The sequence below is a fragment of the Nicotiana tomentosiformis genome, chromosome 5 (assembly GCF_000390325.3).
Source record: "Nicotiana tomentosiformis chromosome 5, ASM39032v3, whole genome shotgun sequence".
NCBI classification, from domain to species: Eukaryota; Viridiplantae; Streptophyta; class Magnoliopsida; order Solanales; family Solanaceae; genus Nicotiana; species Nicotiana tomentosiformis.
This window is the reverse complement of record NC_090816.1, coordinates 134,352,094-134,372,261: the sequence shown is the minus strand read 5'-3', so window position 1 is coordinate 134,372,261 and position 20,168 is coordinate 134,352,094. Positions and strand designations below refer to the sequence as shown.

Here is a 20,168-nt window from a genome sequence, read left to right as displayed (position 1 = left end):
ATCAACTAGGGAGTGGAGACCCTATGTTGGAAAAGTGACTAGGAAGTAGAGACCCTATATCTAAAAATTATCAACTAGGGAGTGGAGACCCTATGTTAGAAAAGCAACTAGGTAGTGGAGACCCTATGTCTAAAAATCATCAACTAGGAAGTGGAGACCCTATGTTGGAAAAGCGACTAGGGAGTGGAGACCCTATGTTCAAAATAACTCCAACTAGGGAGTGGAGACCCTATGTTGGAAAAGCGACTAGGGAGTGAAGACCCTATGTCTAAAAACATCAACTAGGGAGTGGAGACCCTATGTTGGAAAAGCAGACTAGGGAGTGGAGACCCTATGTCTAAAAATATCAACTAGGGAGTGGAGACCCTATGTTGGAAAAGCAGACTAGGGAATGGAGACCCTATGTCTAAAAACATCAACTAGGGAGTGAAGACCTTATATTGGAAATGAGACTAGGGAGCGGAGACCCTATGTCTAAAATAAAATCAACTAGGGAGTGAAAACCCTATGTTGGAAAAGGCGACTAGGGAGTGGAGACCCTATGTCTAAAATAAAATCAACTAGGGAGTGGAGACCCTATGTCTAAAAACATCAACTAGGGAGTGGAGACCCTATGTCTAAAAATCATCAACTAGGGAGTGGAGACCCTATGTTGGAAAAGCGACTAGGGAGTGGAGACCCTATGTCTAAAAACATCAACTAGGGAGTGGAGACCCTATGTTGGAAAAGCAGACTAGGGAATGGATACCCTATGTCTAAAAACATCAACTAGGGAGTGAAGACCCTATGTTGGAAAAGAGACTAGAGAGTGGAGACCCTATGTCTAAAAATCATTAACTAGGGAGTGGAGACCCTATGTTGGAAAATCATCAACTAGGGAGTGGAGACCCTATGTTGAAAAAGAGACTAGGGAGTGGAGATCCTATGTCTAAAAACATCAACTAGGGAGTGGAGACCCTATATTGAAAAATCATCAACTAGGGAGTGGAGACCCTATGTTGGAAAAGAAACTAGGGAGTGGAGACCATATGTCTAAAATAAAATCAACTAGGGAGTGGCGACCCTATGTTGGAAAACGACTAGGGAGTGGAGACCCTATGTCCAAAATAAAATCAACTAGGAAGTGGAGACCCTATGTTGGAAAAGCGACTAGGGAGTGAAGACCCTATGTCTAAAATCATCAACTAGGGAGTGGAGACCCGATGTTGGAAAACGCAGCTAGGGATTGGAGACCCTATACTACCATGATTTTTTTTCTTTCTTTTTAATTTCATATATTTTTTAAGATAACCGACCACAAAATCTCGAACAACAAATCGCGACTTGCAACCCCGATCGACCTTGCATGACCGGTTATTTAGTGGCTTGTTTTTTACTAGGTTTAAGGCTATTTGTTTTGGGGGGGGGGGGTGATTTTGTTGGATTTTTTGAAAGAAAGACGAAAAAAGAATGACACGAGTAGAAATTTCCTTATCCTAGAAGAAGAAAATAAATTTCTCTCAATTCCTTCCTCCCTATTTTTTTTTCTCTTTCTCTCCTCCCTCTTTTTTTCTTCTCTCTTTTCCTCTATTTATAGAAATTTTTTCGGAATTTTCAGATTTTTATTTTTTATTATTTATTTACTTTTTTATTTTTAATTAAAAAGAATTTCCGCTTCCCATTTTTCTTATTTTTTAAAAAAAGAAAATAATTCCCCGCTTTCCTTTACTTTTATTTTTTAATTTCTTACTTTTTTTTACTTTTATTATATTTAAATTCCCACTTTTATACTTTTCTTTTCTTATTTCCCAATTATTTTACTTTTCTTTTTTTATTTCACACTTATTTTAATTTTTTTTTAAAAATATTTGCAGCTACCCTTAATTTTATTTTTTAATTTCAACTTTCTTTTATTTTTTATTTTTTTAAATTTCCACATTATTTTACTTTTATTTTCTTAATCTTTCACTTTCTTTTACTTTTTTATTAAACAATTTTCACCTACTTTTACTTTTACTTTTTAATTTTTTATTTCTACTTTTCCTATTTTTTAATTCCTATCCGAAATTTGTTTTAAAATAATAATAATAATAATAATAATAATAATTAATTTTCGGTTTTTAATTCATTTTATTTAAAAGTAAAGATAAAAATAATAATAAAAATAATACTAAAAGTAATAATTGACCTTTTAAATTATTATTAATTTCTACCCTATATATATATATATATATATATATATATATATATATATATATATATATATATATATAACAAAGATAAAAAATATATATTAAATTTCTGAAAATATTTACATAGTAGAAGGTGATAAAAATTCAAATATAGTACAAAAGTAGGTGTTCACACCACGTGAATAACGTACGTGAGGAAATTTCCAAAAGACATATATACATATACATGCGGAATACGATAGGGCGAGCCGACAAGGCTGCTATAGACAACGATATATCCAAAACTAGAAGCCGACAATGCCACATACTATCCAATTATACATGACTGTTTACAGACCTCTGATAGAGTGTATAACTATATGAAGGACAGGACTGGGCCACGTGATACCCATATTTACATACAAAAATAGCGTACCAAAACTAATAAAAGCTCCAGATCAAGTGGAGCACACCAACTCTCGCTGATCAAAGATCCTAAAAAGGGGGACCGTCAGCCTGTCTACCTGCACCTGCGGACATAAAGCGCAGGCCCCAGGAAATAGGGGCATCAGTACGAATAATGTACCGAGTATGTAAGGCATGAAAATTTGTACATAAAAGAAACATTGAGTAAAGGAATCCGCCTGTAAGTCTAAATAACTTTGTAAATCCTGAAATATTTATAAAGTCATGCATGTGCGTATAAATATCGTATCATGCGTAGGTATATGTGTACATAACATCATCAAGCCTCTAAGGGAATCCCATCATATAATCTCGGCCTCTGTGGGAGAAATCATCAATATATACCAACTGATCAGATGGTGGTGCGTATATAACGCCGTAATGTTTTCCCATATCCCGTATAGATATAATATACACGTATATAATGCCATCTGATCATGGGTCAATGTACATGTATAAATGAATGAAATACATAAGAAGTAAGTTAATAAGATTTCTCGGAATGTCATAAGATCAATATGCTTCCGGATAAATTTTATCAACCACCTATTTTTTTGAGACCCATGAACAAAAGATATAATAATAAGACACATAGGAATTCAAGAATATAGACACCCCTAGTGCTTCTATAAATAGAGACATTTATGAAAGTTGTGTGTTTGCTCGTTTCGTTTGTATCATATGGATCATGCCAAAAGGAAAGAAGGGATATCCTTAACATACGTTACTTGACGAATTTATCAAACACTTTTACTTGAGCTTGCCAAGAACAACTTTTGCTCCTTCTAAATCTTTGAACAAAAACTAAGCACTTCTTATGATCATGGCATACTTCATGTTGTTGAACATATGGAGTATCATGTGTGTATGTTTTTGGCTATGTTCCAAAATAAGAGAATCCCCAACAATAGAAGGAAAGATTTCAACATCCTTTATATATCTCAAATTGCCAAAGAAGAATAACATGAAGGCTTAAGGGATATTCCTTGCACTTTCACGTGTAAACAAGGCACATCAAGTGCTATGACTCATCTATGCACATTGGTGCCACCCTTGGCCAACTTAATGCCATGTGGCAACCCATTAAAAATTCTTATCCACTTAATCCTATTTAATACCATAATTATTTACTTGTTTTCCCACATTATTCCCACAATTAATCATTATTCACATAATTAATTCTAGCACACATTTTACTTAAATACTAATACACTTCATATACCTTACTATCATGGTCATGTGGTACCTTGTATGGCACTAGTCCATAAATACGGGATATTATAGCTTGGACCGTATTTTATCCCGAATTGACAAATTTCAACGAATACTCATTCTTTGATTTGTTTACCCTCTAATCTTCACAACACTCACTTATCACTTGTTACAAATAACATAAATACTTATATCCTCAAAAATAATCTCATTCCCGAGCTTACATCGATTAACTTACGACAAAACTTTAACGTACGAAATGCAAGATGTAACATCCTTCCCCTTAGAAACATTCGTCCTTGAATGTTTAACTCCGTGGGATCTATATAAACTTTTGGCAGATTCGCCTTTGTAACAGTACCACTACCAACCCTTCCTGTAGAAAACTCAACAATTCAATGCCACATAGGGCCACAATCATCAATAACGACAATAGCCTCACACGACCAATGATAATTACTAAAACAAGAATCCATACACGAACCTAAAGGTTGTGATGTCTCATTCGGATCCTCCTCTGGAAGAGGAAACAAATGAGGATACCTAGACTTCATATCTTCTTCAGCTTCCCAAGTCATTTCTTCCATATTATTGTTTCTCCAAAGTACTTTCACCGAAGCTACGTCTTTAGTCCTCAATCTCCGAACCTGTCTATCTAGTATAGCAATGAGAGATTCCTCGTATGATAACTGATCTATGACCTGAACATCATCAACTGTCACGATTCTAGAAGGATCTCTGATACATTTACGGAGTATAGACACATGAAAGACTGGATGTACAGACTCTAAGTCAGAAGGCAAGTCTATGCTACCTAGCCTACCTTGCGTATGATCTTATATGGTCCAATGTACCGAGTTCTAAGTTTTCCTTTCTTACCGAACCTCATAATGCCTTTCATCGGTGATACCTTTAGGAATACCCAGTTGTCAACGTGAAACTCCAAGTCTCGTCGTCGATTATCCGCATAAGACTTCTGATGGATTTGAGCTGCTAATAGCCTTTTCTGTATAAGCTAAATCTTCTTGATTGCCTGTTGTACCAGCTCTGGTCCTACTAACTTAGTTTCCCCAACATCGAACCATCTGATAGGCGACCTACACTTTCGTCCGTAAAGAGCTTCGTATGGAGCCATCTGAATGCTGGAATGATAGCTATTATTATACGCGAATTCAATAAGCGGCAGATGATCATCTCAACTACCCATGAAGTCTATCACACAGGCCCATAACATATCTTCAAGTGTCTTAATAGTACGCGTAACTTCTCTGTGTGTTTGGGGATGAAATATTGTACTAAGACTTACCTGAGTTCCCAATCTTTTTTGGAAGGACCTCCAGAAATTGGCTGTAAACTGAGATCCTCTATCCGAGATAATAGATATAGGGATACCATGAAGTCGTACTATCTCCTTAATGTAAAGCCTTGCATAATCCTCTGCGGAATATGTAGTCCTAACAGGCAGAAAATGGGTTGATTTTGTAAGTCTATCAACAATCACCCATATAGAATCGAACTTACGCTGGGTACGAGGTAAGCCTATGATGAAATCCATATGAATTACTTCCCATTTCCAAGTCGGAATCTCTATAGTCTGCAATAATCTATCGGGTTTTTGATGCTCAATCTTAACCTACTGGCAGTTAGGGCACTAAGCAACAAACTTTGCTATCTCCTTTTTCATTCGGTCCCACCAATATATTTCCCTGATATCATGATACATCTTTGTTGCTCTTGGATGGACAGAACAACGAGAATAGTGAGTCTCTCCCATAACCTGCCGACATAGCCCTGCAACATCAGTGACACATAATCGTCCTCAATATCTAAGGATTCTGTCTCCTGTAATCTTAAATGGTGTCTTCTCCTTTTGAGGGGCTGTATCCCTGTAATGAGCTAACACATGATCCTCGTACTGGCGTTCCTTCACTTCAGTTACTAAAGAGGATGTTGCCGTGTCCTAAATAGTAACTCCGGTATCACCTAAGTCCAGTAATCGAACTCCAAGACTAGCTAGCTGATAAATCTCATGGGCTATCCCCCTCTTCTCTGGATGTAAATATGATAGGCTACCCATAGATCTACGACTGAGGGCATCGGCTACTACATTCGCCTCCCCTGGATGGTATAAAATATCAACGTCATAGTCTTTCAGTAGCTCCAACCATCTCTTTTGACGTAAGTTCAATTCCTTTTGCTTGAAGATATACTGAAGGCTTTTATGATCCGTATAGATATCAACATGAATGCTATACAAATAGTGCCTCCACATCTTTAGTTCATGAATCACCACGGCTAACTCTAGATTGTGGGCCGGGTAATTCTTTTCGTACTTTCTTAGTTGTCTAGAAGCATAAGCTACAGCCTTACCATACTACACCAGTACATAAACCAATCTAATGCCCGAAGCATCACAATAGATAGCATAACCATCGGTTCCCTCTGGGAGTGTTAGAACCGGCGCTGAAGTTAGTCTGTCCTTTAATGTCTGGAAACTCCATTCACAAGCATCGGTCCACTGCAAACTTAGCTGCCTTCTGAGTCAACTTTGTCAATGGTGCTGAAAGAGAAGAAAATTCCTCTACAAATCTCCTGTAATAACCTGCCAAACTGAGAAAGCTACAAACCTTCGTTGGTTTCATAGGTCTAGGCCAAGTCTTTACTGCCTCAATCTTTTGTGTATCAACCCGGATACCTTTACCTGAAATAATATGGCCAAGGAAAGCTACAGAATTCAACCAGAATTCACATTTAGAGAATTTTGCATACAACTTCCCTTTTTGTAGAACTCTGAGCATAGTACGCAAATGATCTGCATGCTCAGTCTCTGAACGAGAATACATCAATATATCATCAATAAATACAATCACAAACAAATCTAGAAATGGTCTGAACACACAGTTAATCAAATCCATGAATATTGCTGGGGCATTGGCCAAACCGAATGACATAACACAAAACTCAAAGTGTCTGTATCTGGTCCTGAATGCTGTCTTCGGAATATCTTTCTCCTTAAACCTTACCTAATGGTACCCGAACCTCAAGTCTATCTTCGAGAAACATTTGGCACATTGCAATTGATCAAATAAATCATCAATCCTCGGGAGCGGGTACTTATTCTTGATCGTCACTTTATTCAACTATCTATAATCAATACACATCCACAAGGAACCATCTTTTTTCCTCACAAATAACACAGGTGCTCCACACGGTGATGTACTAGGTCTGATAAAGCCTCTTTCAAGCAAGTCCCTTAGTTGTTCCTTCAACTCTCTCAGCTATGCAGGTGCCATTCTATAAGGAGGAATGGATATTGGCTGAGTATCTAGTAATATGTCAATAGAAAACGCAATTTCTCGCTCTGGCGGAAGACTCGGAAGCTCATCGAGAAAAATATCGGGAAATTCATTAACCACAGGGATAGATTGAATGGTTGGTGACTCTACTTTCACATCCCGTACCCGAACTAAGTGATAAATATAGCCCTTTCCAATCATCTTCCCTGCCTTGAGATAGGAAATAAACCTACTTCTCGGCGATGCCGTATTGCATTTCCACTCCAAAACAGGCTCCCCTAGAAACTGGAATCGAACCATCTTTGATCTACAATCAATGTTGGCATAACAAGAAGCCAACCAATCCACACCCAGTATAACATCAAATTCTACCATATCTAAATCAATTAGGTATGCTACTGTAGATCGACTATGAACTACTACTGTACAATCTCTATATACTCGCCTAGCTATGACTGGATCCCCAACAAGTGTGGACACCTCAAAAGGTTTAACCAACTCAGGTTCTATTCCAAACTTACTAGCAACCAACAGAGTAACATATGATAAGGTGGAACCTGGATCAATCAATGCATATACATCATATGAGGAGACTAATAATATACCTGTAACAACATCAGGTGACGACTCCTGATTATGTCGATCTGCTAATGTATAAATGCGGTTCTGAGGACTGCTCGAGCTAGATGCTCTACCTCTGCCTCTACCATGCCCGATTGGTTCTTGTAAACCTTGCCCGGGGGGGAGTGGGGGCGTACCGATGATGAAGAACCAGCTATAGATCCTGCTGGCTGAACTATGATTGCACCACTTCTCGTCGGACAATATCTCAAAACGTGGCCTGGATAACCACAAGTATAACAAACACCCAACCCCATATAGAACTGCCCGACATGCTGCTTACCACACTAAGCACATCGTGGCAAGGGCGGCCTCATCTGACTTGACTCACCCTTATACTGAGAACTTGAGGCCCTGAATATGTGGAATAATCAAATCTCCTACCATCAACTGAGGGGGTACGCTAGCCGATGGATGGGATGGATGCCTCAGGTATTGTTGTCTCTAACCACCTCAAAACTCACTAGAAGGACCCGAAGATCTCACTCTTTTACTCTGGCCCCTATCATGCTCACGATCGGTCCTCTACTTTTGCTTACGCTCCTCTACACCCTGAATGTATGCCTGAATATGAGAAATATCCATGCCTGGCTGAAGTGGGACTGGTATACAATCGTTAAGTAGGTGTGTCTCCAACCTCATCACGAACCGGTGAACCCAATCCTCCATCTTAGCTACAATAGTGGGAGCATACCTAGCCAAACAATCAAACTGAAGGGTGTACTCCCGAACACATATATTACCCTGCCGAAGTGTCAAGAACCTATCAACGCTAGCCCAACTAAGCTCTGGTGGTAGATAATAATGAAGAAAAGCCTCTGTAAACTCATGTCATACCGCTAGAGGGGCATCCTCACCTCTGGACAACTCCCAAGACTCGTACCAATTAACTGCAACATCCTGAGGTCTATAGGAAGCTAGCTAAACTGACTCAGTCGCAATGGCCTTCATTACCCTCAAAGTCCTCTGCATCCTATCGATAAATACCTGAGGGTCCTCGTTTGGATCTGCTCCAGTGAATAATGGAGGGTCCAAATTAATGAAATCACGAACCCTCGCACTGATGTCCCTATCTGCATGACCAATACCTACTTCCTGATGCCGAGATCGTGCGGCTACTAATCGAGTTAATAGCTGAATAGCATCTCTCATCTCCTGCCCCAGTGCATCTGGCTGAGGAGCTAGGTGTACAGGGGAAGGCGCTGGAGCTGGTGCCTCTCAGAGCTCCTCTGGAAAGGACGGGGTATATGAAGTCTGAGATAGAATCTCATTATGAGACTCTCCCCGAACCATGGTAACTCGTGGCACTCGACTAGTAGTCTCATCAGCCACGGACTTTCCCTTATGGGTTGCTATAGACTTCTTAGGCATCGCTGAAAACATAACATATTGTTAGGGAAATGAATCCTTAAATCGCACGATCTAAGATAAGAAAGGATTAATCCAAACAATACATGTGCCTATCACTCAGGCATGAAAGGTCATACTATTGATGAGTGTCGTACTTTGAAGGATAAGATTCAGACATTAATTGACACCAAAGTCATATAGGCAAAGGAGGCTACACCTAATGTTCGTAACAATCCTCTCCCAGATCACATGGGTGGAGGAGTAAACGTGATAGAAACTGATGAAGAATGGGACTCAGAGGGGTCAATTGGACTCATTCGAGAAAGGGATAATTCTGAAACATCTTCAGTCACTCTCACACCTATCATGGTACAGACTCAGGCACCAATTGAAGTTGAGGTAGCTGCACCAACTCCGTTTGAGGTTGAAGTAACAATGCCCTTCACTGTGATGGTAGTACCTACGTCGTCTTATAAGTCTAATGCTATACCATGGAATTATGTTGCGGAAGCAAGAAGGAAAAGAAAGGCAAAAATGGACGAAACAGGTGCAATATTTTTTTGTTGCTTTGCTGATTTGCTGCTTTCATTGTCTGTTCTGAGAAAATCTGATTCAATGGACGACTCCACATCCACAGGCACTTCAGTGTTAAGGGGTTTTTGAAACCTTCGATTGCGTCTGGTTGCAGATGAGAGATTTTTTTTTGCCATGGTGTGAAGGGTTGTTTGGTAGAGAATGATAGGAGTATTGGAGATGGAGGGTTTTTATTCAAAATTTTGGGAATAGCGAAGAGACGCCTTGATTAATGGAAAGGCCAAGTTCAGAAGGAAGTGATGGTTTGGCAGTGACTGAACGACAGTCCTTGCAAAAATTATGCTTACACAGAAAAGAAATTAAATCACATATAAGTAAGAAAATAAAATATTCTAGCATAGGGTAAAATATTTTAAACACTTCAAGGAAATATTTGATTTACAGATTTGGCACAATGCCAATTTATTTTCGGAGAAGGCAAAATCTTTCTTCCAAAAGAGGTTTTGTAAAAATATCAACAATTTGAGAATCCGTACCAATAAACTTAAAACAATGTCACCTTTTGCTACATGATCACATATAAAATGATGTTTAATTTCTATATGCTTTGCTCTAGAATGATGCACAAATTTGTTTGATAAACAGATAGCACTAGTATTGTCACAAAGGATAGGAGTGGATGTAAGAGATAAATCATAATCAAGAAGTTGGTACATAATCCATAGAACTTGTGTACAACAGCTTCCAACGGCTAGGTATTCTGCCTCAGTCGTTGATGGTGCAACACAATTTTATTTCTTGCTGTGTCAAGATACTAATGCATTTCCTAACAATTGACATGTCCCACTGGTACTTTTCCTATCAATCTTGTCTCCTGCAAAATTAGCATACTAAGCATGATATCTGGTCGATTGGCAGTTAGATATAGTAGAGATCCAATCATCCCTATATACATGGTTTCATCAACCAGCTTTCCATTGCTATCTTCATCTAGCACGGTAGTTGGACTCATTGGAGTGCCAGTAGCCTTAGTATCTTCCATCCCAAACTTTTTGATAAGCTCCCTGGTATACTTGGTTTGGCAGATAAAAATCCCTTTAGGGGACTACTTGATTTGAAGCCCAAGGAAGAAGGTCAGCTCTCCGATCATGCTCATTTCAAATTCTCCTTTCATTGAAAGAGCAAATTCTTCACAAAGAACAGAGTTAGGGCTACTAAAAATAATATCATCTACATAAATTTGAGTAATAAGATTTCCTGAACTGGATTGCTTAATAAAAAGGGTTGTATCGATATTACCTTGTTTGAAACCTTGATTTAGAAGGAAAGAACTTAACCTTTCATACCATGCTCGAAGAGCTTGTTTGAGACTGTACAGGGCATTAGTCAGCTTGTATACATGATTTGGTAAGGTGGCATTTGCAAAGCCAGGCTGTTGCTTCACGTATACTTCTTCAGAGATATAACCATTTAGGAACGCACTTTTAACATCCATTTGAAATAATTTGAATCCTTTGTGAGAAGCGAAAGCGAGTAGCATCCGAATTGATTCAAGTCTTGCCACAGGCGCAAAGGTTTCTTCATAGTCGATTCCTTCCTGTTGAGAATAACCTTGGCCACTAGTCTTGCTTTGTTTCAAACAACTTGACCTGATTCATTCAATTTGTTTCTGAAGACCCACTTAGTTCCAACAACAGAAGAGTTTTGAGGCTTTGGAACTAATTTCCACACTTTATTTCTTTCAAATTGATCTAATTCTTGTTTCATAGCACTAATCCAATGAGAATCCTTTAGAGCTTCATTCACTTTCTTGGGCTCAATTTGAGAAATGAGAGCTACATGAGATTTGTTCTTTTGAGATTTCCTTGTAGTTATTCCCTCATGTGGATCTCCAATAATGAATTTGTGAGGATATCCTGGTTCACTCTTCCATTCATTTGGAGTAATTACTGGAGTCACCCTTTCTTTGGTAGTCGACTGATTTGGTCAGGTCAAAATCTTCTGGTGGTACTTCAGCTGATTGAGTCTGTTGATTAGCTGACTCATTTTTATGATCCTTACCTACAATAACTAACTTAGGAGCAGATGAAATTTCCTCATCCTCAGAAATATGTTCATTCCTTGGGCGAGGGTTAGTATCAACAAAAACAACATGAATAGATTCTTCAATACATAAGGTTCTCTTATTATAAACTCTGTAAGCTCTACTTGAAGGAAAGTAACCAAGAAATATACCTTCATCACTCTTTGGATCAAATTACCAAGATTATCCTTCCCGTTGTTATGGATGAAGCATTTGCATCCAAAGGGGTGGAAATAGCTGATATTTGGTTTCTTACCATTCCACAGTTCATAAGGAGTTTTTTTAGAATTGGTCGAATCAGACATCTGTTGATGATGTGACATGCTGTACTCACAGCTTCTGCCCAAAAATGATGAGGTAGAGAGTTTTCCACGATCATGGTTCTTGCCATATCCTGCAAGGTTCTTTTTTTACGCTTTACTACTCCATTTTGCTGTGGTGATCTTGGTGAAGAGAAATTATAAGAGATTCCTTGATTGTTACAGAAATTTTCAAAAGCTCTGCTTTCAAACTCTCCTCCATAATTACTTTTGATAGTAGAGATGTAGTATCCATTTTCTCGTTGAACCTTCTTACAGAAAAATTCAAAATTCTTTAGAGCATCATCTTTATAACGAAGAAACATAACCCAGGTAAATTTAGAGAAATCATCTACAAGAACAAAAACATATTTCTTACCTCCTATACTAGCAGTTCTAGTAGGACCAAATAAATCCATATGCAGCAATTGGAGAGGTTTAGAGGTAGAAACAATGTTTTTGACTTTGAAAGATGAGCGAGTTTGTTTTCATAGTTGACATGCATCACAGATATGATCTTTCGAAAAATCTAGTTTTGGGAGTCCAATAACAAGATCATGTTTAGACAGTTTTTGAATAGTATGCATGCTTGCATGGCCAAGTTTTCTATGCTAAACCCAGGGATCTTCAACCATGGATGTAAGATAGATTCGATCCCCAAATGTTTCTAAGTTCTTGATAGTGTAGACATTTCTGTCTCTATTACCTGATTCATCTTCTATAAACCAGCCATGTTTCTTAAAATGAACCTCATAATCATTATCACATAGTTGACTGATGTTGAGAAGATTATAGCCAAGTTCATCAACTAGGTAGACTTCATCTACATCACATGTTGAGCTTAAAGGAACTTTTCCAACACCAATAATATTTCCTTTGGATTTGTCACCAAAAGTAACTGTTCCTCCATCTAGCTTGGTGACTGATTTGAACAGTTGTTTGTCACCCGTCATATATCTGGAACACGCGTTGTCGAGATACCATTTTCCTTTTCGATTTTTCTTGCGGTGTTCCTGCAAAACAAGATTACTCATTTTTAGTACCCAAACTTGCTTGGGTCCTAAATGGTTAGACTGTTGAGTGTTAGTTTGATTTGAAGATTTTGGTCTCCATACCCATCTTCTGTTGTTTTTGAACCTGCAATGATTTGAGATGTGACCTCTTTTACCACAATAGGAGCAGGATGAGCTGTTAGAGTTACCGGTACTACTTTCAGCTCTAATTCTATTCCTGCAATTGTTAGTACTATGGCCATTTTTACCACAAAAAGAACAAGCGATTTTCTTCTTGTGATGAGCAGCTTGATTTGACTTGACTGGACTAGACTCATGGTCTTTTTCAAGCCATTTAATTGAAGCTTAAGTTCATTTACTTCATCTTGAAGCATATCGCACTCAATTTCACACACTTTTAGTTTCAAGGCCCAGTCTTTCTTCTCTCTCTCTTTTACTCTCTTGGTTTTTCTAAGCTCATTTACTACTCTTTCTATGTCTGCAAGAGAAATATCAACAAATTCTTGAAGTTCATAACAATTAGGGCATAAAGGAGTACGTACCTCACTAGTTCCTTCATCTGACTCTGAACAAAGTTCTCTTGAGTCGTCTTCCTCATCGGTGCTGTCTGCCATTAGTCCAAGTTCTCCCGAATCTTCATTGTCACTTAGATCCATGAAACATATGTTAGAAATTTTCTCGTGATCAGTTTCTTCCTCATCACTCCATGCCCCGAAAGCTTTCTTCTTTTGTAAGTTTCTGCTAAGCTTCTTCTTTAATTCCGGACAGTCAGCTTGAATGTGACCAAACTTCCCACATTCGTAACACCTTCCATCATTTTTATCAGCTTCATTTCTCATCCTACGTTTCCTGAAGTTGGATTTCCATCTTCTGTTATTTCTGTTTCTTCTCATCATGCTGGTTACGACTTGAGAGAGCATTGCAATGTTCTCTCAAGTCCCACCTTTCCTGAAGTTGGACTTCCATCTTCTGTTATTTCTGTTTCTTCTCATCATGCTGGTTACGACTTGAGAGACCATTGCAATGTCCTCCTCCTCCTCCTCCTCCTCCTACTCCTTCTCCTGCTCCTTCTCCTTCTCCTTCTCCTTCTCCTCCTTCTTCTTCTTCTTCTCCTTCTTCTTCTTCTTCTTCTTCTTCTTCTTCTTCTTCTTCTTCTTCTTCTTCATGTTCAGCCACAGTTGCCTTGAAAGCAACATTTTTCTTCTTCTCTTGAATTTGTCTGTCAAGATGAGTTTTCTCAAAAGCAATTAGATCACCTCTGAGCTCATAATAGGAAATTTTGTCCTGATCTTGACATTCCAACGCAATGACCTTTGCATGCCAAATTGTAGGTAGATTTCTGAGGATCTTTCTCACATGTTCACCACTTTTAATAGGTCTTCCAAATGATTTGAGTTCTCCAAGTATTTTTCTGAACCTGGAAAATATTTCTTCTACAGATTCACCATCCCTCATATGAAATAACTCATAGTCCCGAACCAAGAGGTTTATCCTAGTCTCTTTCACTTTGTTGGTTCCTTCGTAAGTGACTTCCAGTTTGTCCCACATTTCTTTTGCAGTTTCGCAACTTGATATCTTTTCATATTCTTCTCCATTGATTGCATTATACAGTAGACTTTTTGCTTTTGCATTAATAGTGATGATAACAGCTTGTTCATCAGTGTAATCATCCAAGTCAAGAAGATCAGTAGATACGATGACTTGATCGTTTGCATCATTCTTGGGAGGAACAGGAAGATTTTCCTTTTTGATCACATGCCATACTTTGATGTCATATGACATAGTATACGTTTCCATGCGAACTTTCCAGTGAGAGAAATACTGACCGTTGAAGTAAGGGGGTCGGACCTGAGAGGTCCCTTCTTGAAAGAGAGCATCAACAACAGTATTGGATCCCATGATCTTTTCCTCACTAGCGGTTAGGCAAGATTGTGAGCCTTGCTCTGATACCAATTGAACGTACAAGAGGGGAGGGGGGTGAATTGTTGACTATTTAAAAATTAGTCGACTAACACAAGTATTAGTTGACTGATCACAATGCAGAATGAAAGTAAGCAGTAAAGAAGAGTAAATATCACACATCGATTTATACTGGTTCGGTACCGTTGTGCTACTTACATCCAGTTTCCCTTGGGTCATAAGGGTTCCCTTAAGATCTTTGAAATTGTTACAACACAGATGGTTTTAAAGCGTTCACCATCAACGAACAGTGTCACACTTTGAGTTCTGAGTAATTGACACAACTCTCTTTTGTATTCTAGATCTTTCTATCTTTTGAGACACTGATAACTAAAGATTTCAGTGTTTGAACTAAGTAGTACACACACTTAGAATACAATGTATATAGTTGCGCACTTGCTGCTTGAGTTTTCGAGTAACTTATAGGCAAGCATTGTTGTGTGTATGTATTTAAATCCAGCAAGGTGTCTCTGATTCTTTCAAAGAGCTGAGTGTTGTATTCGAGAAGAGTGTCTTTGATTTCTTTTTGGAATGCTCTTGGAGTGCTCTGTTCCATACCGAGAGAGATGGGCTAGAAGTTATTTAATCTATAGAGTGCACTGTTCCATACCGAGATGCTTCATATTTTCCTTGAGGATGGGCGTATGTCAGATGGTCTTTATTTGGTGGATTTCAATTAATCCAAGGAGTGCTTGATGACAAGAAGCACCACTTCCAAGTGTCTCCCACTAAAATGTATTTCCCACTAAACTTGTCTCCCATGTCTTTTGTCCTTTCTTCTTCCCCTTTGTTTGATGTGAATTGCAGCTTCCCTTTGCATCAGCGTTGATGCCTTTGATCTGCCTGGAGTGAGCTTAATTCTGGATGAATAAATTTGCTTCTCTTGATTGATCATTGATGTAGCAACAACATCTTGCTAAGCATCTCCATTCTTTCTTTTTTGTTAGTCCTGCAAATATAACATAAGATAATATTTTCATCATTGAAGCTTAAACTTAAACCTATCAATCTCCCCCTTTTTGATGATGACAATCAAGAAGGAAGCTTAAACTTAAACCTATCAATCTATATTGATCAAGTATGAAATTTAACTGCAAAGGAAGTTTGGAAAAGGAGCATTTAATTATTTCACTTCATTTAAACTCTTTACAATTAATTTTTCATGTCATTTAGACTTGCGTTATTTTGATTCATACATCTGTAAGTTTCGATAAACAAAGTTGATTGCCTGCAATAAAATAATAGTACTACTCCAAGATGAGAATGTTAAAGCTCTGTTCCATCTGTAATAATACAACTTTTAGTTGCCTATTTTTCATCTGCTATACAATCTGTTTTGAGCTATCGTTTACAAAATATGAGCGTTTCATGTCTCAATAAACAAGAATATGTTGATTTCCACTTTCTTGGTGAAAAGAAGAAGTTGAATAGCAACATGAAGGAATTGAGAGGAGCAATTGTTTGTGAAGATCTCCAGCAGTTACACCTTTCTTGATCAGTGACATGATGTAGTCCATGAACGCTGAATCACAGGGTAATGTAATAGGGCCACCACTTGGTAGTCCAAACTCTTTTTCGGACATGTTTAAAAGTTGCATAATGACCTCATTTTCAAGATAAGCCAAAGGAATGACGAACCGTGCTTGGTCAGCTGTATATACTACAAAATGACCCTTTTCAACTATAGAGGATGATGATGTACTACAACTGTCTGTATCACTGCCATTTCTTGGAAATGAAATCCGCTTCCTCTGCTTGACCGCGAACTTTTGCCATTTCCTTGCCATTTTGATGAGCTTCTTAGTACTGACCATTGTCTTTCTTTCCATTTTTCTTTTTCTTGAAAGTTAGGAAGCAAGAAAATAAACTAGAAATTTAGAAACTTTTGATGGCTGAATAGATAATGCTTTTACTTGATGATCAAAAATGTCAATAGAAAAAGGGGTTATTTATACAAGAGGTTGTAGACAGGCTTTGAGTTGGAGCTGAAGTTTTGCTACTAACAACAAAAGGCAAAGCCATGTGCTGATGCCTGTTGGCTATGTTGATATCATGATATGGGGCCTTCAATTTGTGGATGAAGCTAAGTTTCTTCTTTTATTTACTTTAATCGACAACTGGGGTCTATTAGTATTGATATTAGTTCATACTTGGTACTTCTCACCAATGCCAATAATTAGAAACCATTAGATGAGCAATTGCAGGTTAGAAGCAAAACCATGTGCTTCTCCCTTCCTGGTCATGTAGATAAGGGACCTTTGAATTGTCATCTTGGCTAGTTTTGCTATAAAAACAAATGCATTAAAGCTGAGTTTTAGAGGAGGGACTCTGTAGGAATAGTTTAGGTTAATCGGAGTATGAGAAACCTGACGTTATTCCACAAATATGGCCTAAAATGCTAAGTTCTTGTCAAGGAGTTAGAAAGCAATACCATGTGATACTTAGTCATAAACTTCATCCATTCTTGTGGCTTTTATTTTAAGGGTCTCTTATGTTCCAAATCTGAGAAGCAGTAGGGCCTAGTGTTGTTCTTCAATAAATTTATGATCTAAGTTCTTTGACAATAGCAGAGTAGGCAAAACCATGTGAAAATTCATATGCCGTTGTCTATCACTTGTTGAGTATGAAACTTGCCATTAACTTATATATACTCAGACAACAACGGATTTGAGCAAAACACAAGTATCCAGATTACAAAAGAAAACTTCCATTTTCTGTACAATTCTCAAATTCTTGTTCTTTCTTTTCCTTCACCATTTAGAGTTACCACATACACCTTGAGACAATGGGTATCAAAATGAATCCATTTATTCAGGCTAATCGAATCCTAAGGAGGTCTACAACATGTGGAGGTGTTCCAAAAGGACAATGTGCAGTATATGTAGGAGAGAGCCAGAAGAAGAGATTCGTCGTGCCAATATCATACCTGAGCCAGCCTTTATTCCAAGACTTGTTAGCTCAAGCTGAAGAGGAGTTTGTATTTGATCATCCAATGGGCGGTCTCACAATACCTTGCAAAGAGGCTGTGTTCATTGATCTCACCTCCCGCTTGAGGAGATTATGAGTATGACCATGGTGCAAATTCTTCTGCCCATGAAATTTTGTAAAGCAATAGTTTTGGAAATGAGAAAGATTAGAGATAGTAGAGATGTCACTTCCATTTAAGTGGGACTTGACAATGAGGGAAACAATTCCTTGTTTTTTCTTAACCATTTTGTATAGTAGTAGTAGCAACAAGGATTTTCTGCTTGTAAAGTTAGTTAAAATGACTAACCTCCTGTCAAATGAATATAGCCAATCTTTATTCAAGCAAATGTTTTCAAGTCACTTGATTGGAAAGACTCAAAAACCTTTTATATGTTCATGTTTCCTCATTTAGTAGACGGATGTGCCTGAAATTTTGCCAACTATGCTGCTAGCTTTATTGACACCAGCAATTAAGTGTTACTACTTACTATCACTAATTACAGCTCTTGGACCCTCTTTTGTGTGGTTGTATATTAAAACTCCTAAGTTTACAAGCTCCAGATATATAGTAAATCTGAGCATGCTCCTGAGCAAGTGAACTCCACATTTTGTCTAATGGAAGTGAAAAAGAGATATTAAATCACATGATTGTGCATGCAGTGTGAGAAAATGGCATGCTCAGCTTAGTTTCTTGACCTGAATATCTGGAAGTGCAGAATTTGATGCATTCAATTAGCTACAAACGTAAATATCTTGATATATTTGTGACCATTTTACCATCTCTTAAGACCTTGGCTCTGGTATTATGGCCTTTTACCAGAAACAAGAATCGAAGGGGTGGCCTGATTAGTGTGCTGTAGGAGTAACCACTGAGCTTTATTATTACATTCTAAATGGTCTAATTAGCAGCTTCCTTTTCAAGCTAGATTGATCAAGTATGAAATTTAACTGAAAAGAAAGTCTGAAAGGGGAACACTTTATGATTTCACTTGATTTAAACTCTTTACAATTAAGGATTCAATGTCATTTAGAATTATGACGGCATGATTCGTGTGACTGTAAGTTTCAATGGACAAAGTTCATTTCCTGCAATAAAATAATGCTGCTATTTCCAAGATGAGAATTGCCAAAATTGCAAAGGAGTTATAGATCTGGTTAATTTCAAGGTAAAGCTCTATTCCATCTACAATAATACAAGCTCTCAGTTGCCTATTTTTAACCTGCTATACAATCTATTTTGAGCTGTCATTTACAAAAAGAGTCTCTTATGACTCAATAAACAAGAATATGTTGATTTCCACTTTCTTGGTTAATAGAAGAAGTTGAACAGCAACGCGATGGAATTGAGAGGAGCAATGCTTTGAGAAGATCTCCAACGGCTACACCCTTCTTGATTAGTGAAATGATGTAGTCCATGAACGCCGAATCACAGGGTAATGTAATAGGGCCACCACTTGGTAGTCCAAACTCTTCTTCGGACATGTTTAAAAGTTGCATAATGACCTCATTTTCAAGATAAGCCAAAGGAATAACGAAGCGCCTTTGATCAGTTGTATAGACTACAAAATGGCCTTTTCCGGCAATAGAGGATGAAGATGTACTACAACTGTCTGCATCACTACCATTTCTTGGAAGTGAAATCCTCTTCCTCTGCTTGGCCGCGAACTTCTGCCATTTCCTTGCCATTTTGATGAGCTTCTTAGTACTGAGTATTGTCTTTCTTTCCATTTTTCTTTTTCTTGAAAGTGGCGAAGCAAGAAAGTAAACTAGAAATTTAGAACCTTTTGATGGCTGAATAGATAATGCTTTTACTTGATGATGAAAAATGTCCATAGAAAAAGGGGGTTATTTATACAAGAGGTTGTAGACAGGCTTTGTAGTTGGAGCTGAAGTTTTGCTACTAACAACCAAAGGCAAAGCCATGTGCTGATGCCTGTTGGCTATGTTGATATGGGGCCTTAAATTTGTGGATGAAGCTTAGTTTCTTCTTTTCTTTACTTTGGTCGACAACTGGGGCCTATTAGTAATGATATCAGCTCATACTTGGTTACTTCTCACCAATGCCAATAATCTGAAACCATTACATGAGCAATTGCAGGTTAGAAGCAAATATGGCCTAAAATTCTAAGTGCTTGTCAAGGTGTTAGAAGGCAATACCATGTGATACTAAGTCATCAACTTCATCCATTCTTGTGGCTTTTCTTTCAAGGGTGTCTTTC

General features: G+C 38.0%; 3 protein-coding genes across 3 annotated transcripts; all 3 read right to left on the bottom strand.

Moving 5' to 3' along the window:
- Positions 1-12,621: 12,621 nt before the first annotated feature.
- Positions 12,622-13,943, bottom strand: LOC138893190 (uncharacterized). Its single transcript, XM_070176966.1, has 2 exons — positions 13,179-13,943; positions 12,622-13,023 (listed from the first exon to the last, which is right to left on the bottom strand). The coding sequence occupies exons 1-2, from the start codon at positions 13,941-13,943 to the stop codon at positions 12,622-12,624; spliced, it is 1,167 nt and encodes a 388-aa protein (XP_070033067.1).
- A 52-nt stretch (positions 13,944-13,995) lies between these two features.
- LOC138893189 (uncharacterized) lies at positions 13,996-14,922 on the bottom strand. The gene has a single exon (XM_070176965.1). The coding sequence runs from the start codon at positions 14,920-14,922 to the stop codon at positions 13,996-13,998; it is 927 nt and encodes a 308-aa protein (XP_070033066.1).
- Positions 14,923-19,104: 4,182 nt separating this feature from the next.
- LOC104088960 (auxin-responsive protein SAUR68-like) lies at positions 19,105-19,952 on the bottom strand. The gene has a single exon (XM_009593747.4). The coding sequence runs from the start codon at positions 19,780-19,782 to the stop codon at positions 19,222-19,224; it is 561 nt and encodes a 186-aa protein (XP_009592042.1). The 5' UTR covers positions 19,783-19,952; the 3' UTR covers positions 19,105-19,221.
- Positions 19,953-20,168: the final 216 nt, after the last annotated feature.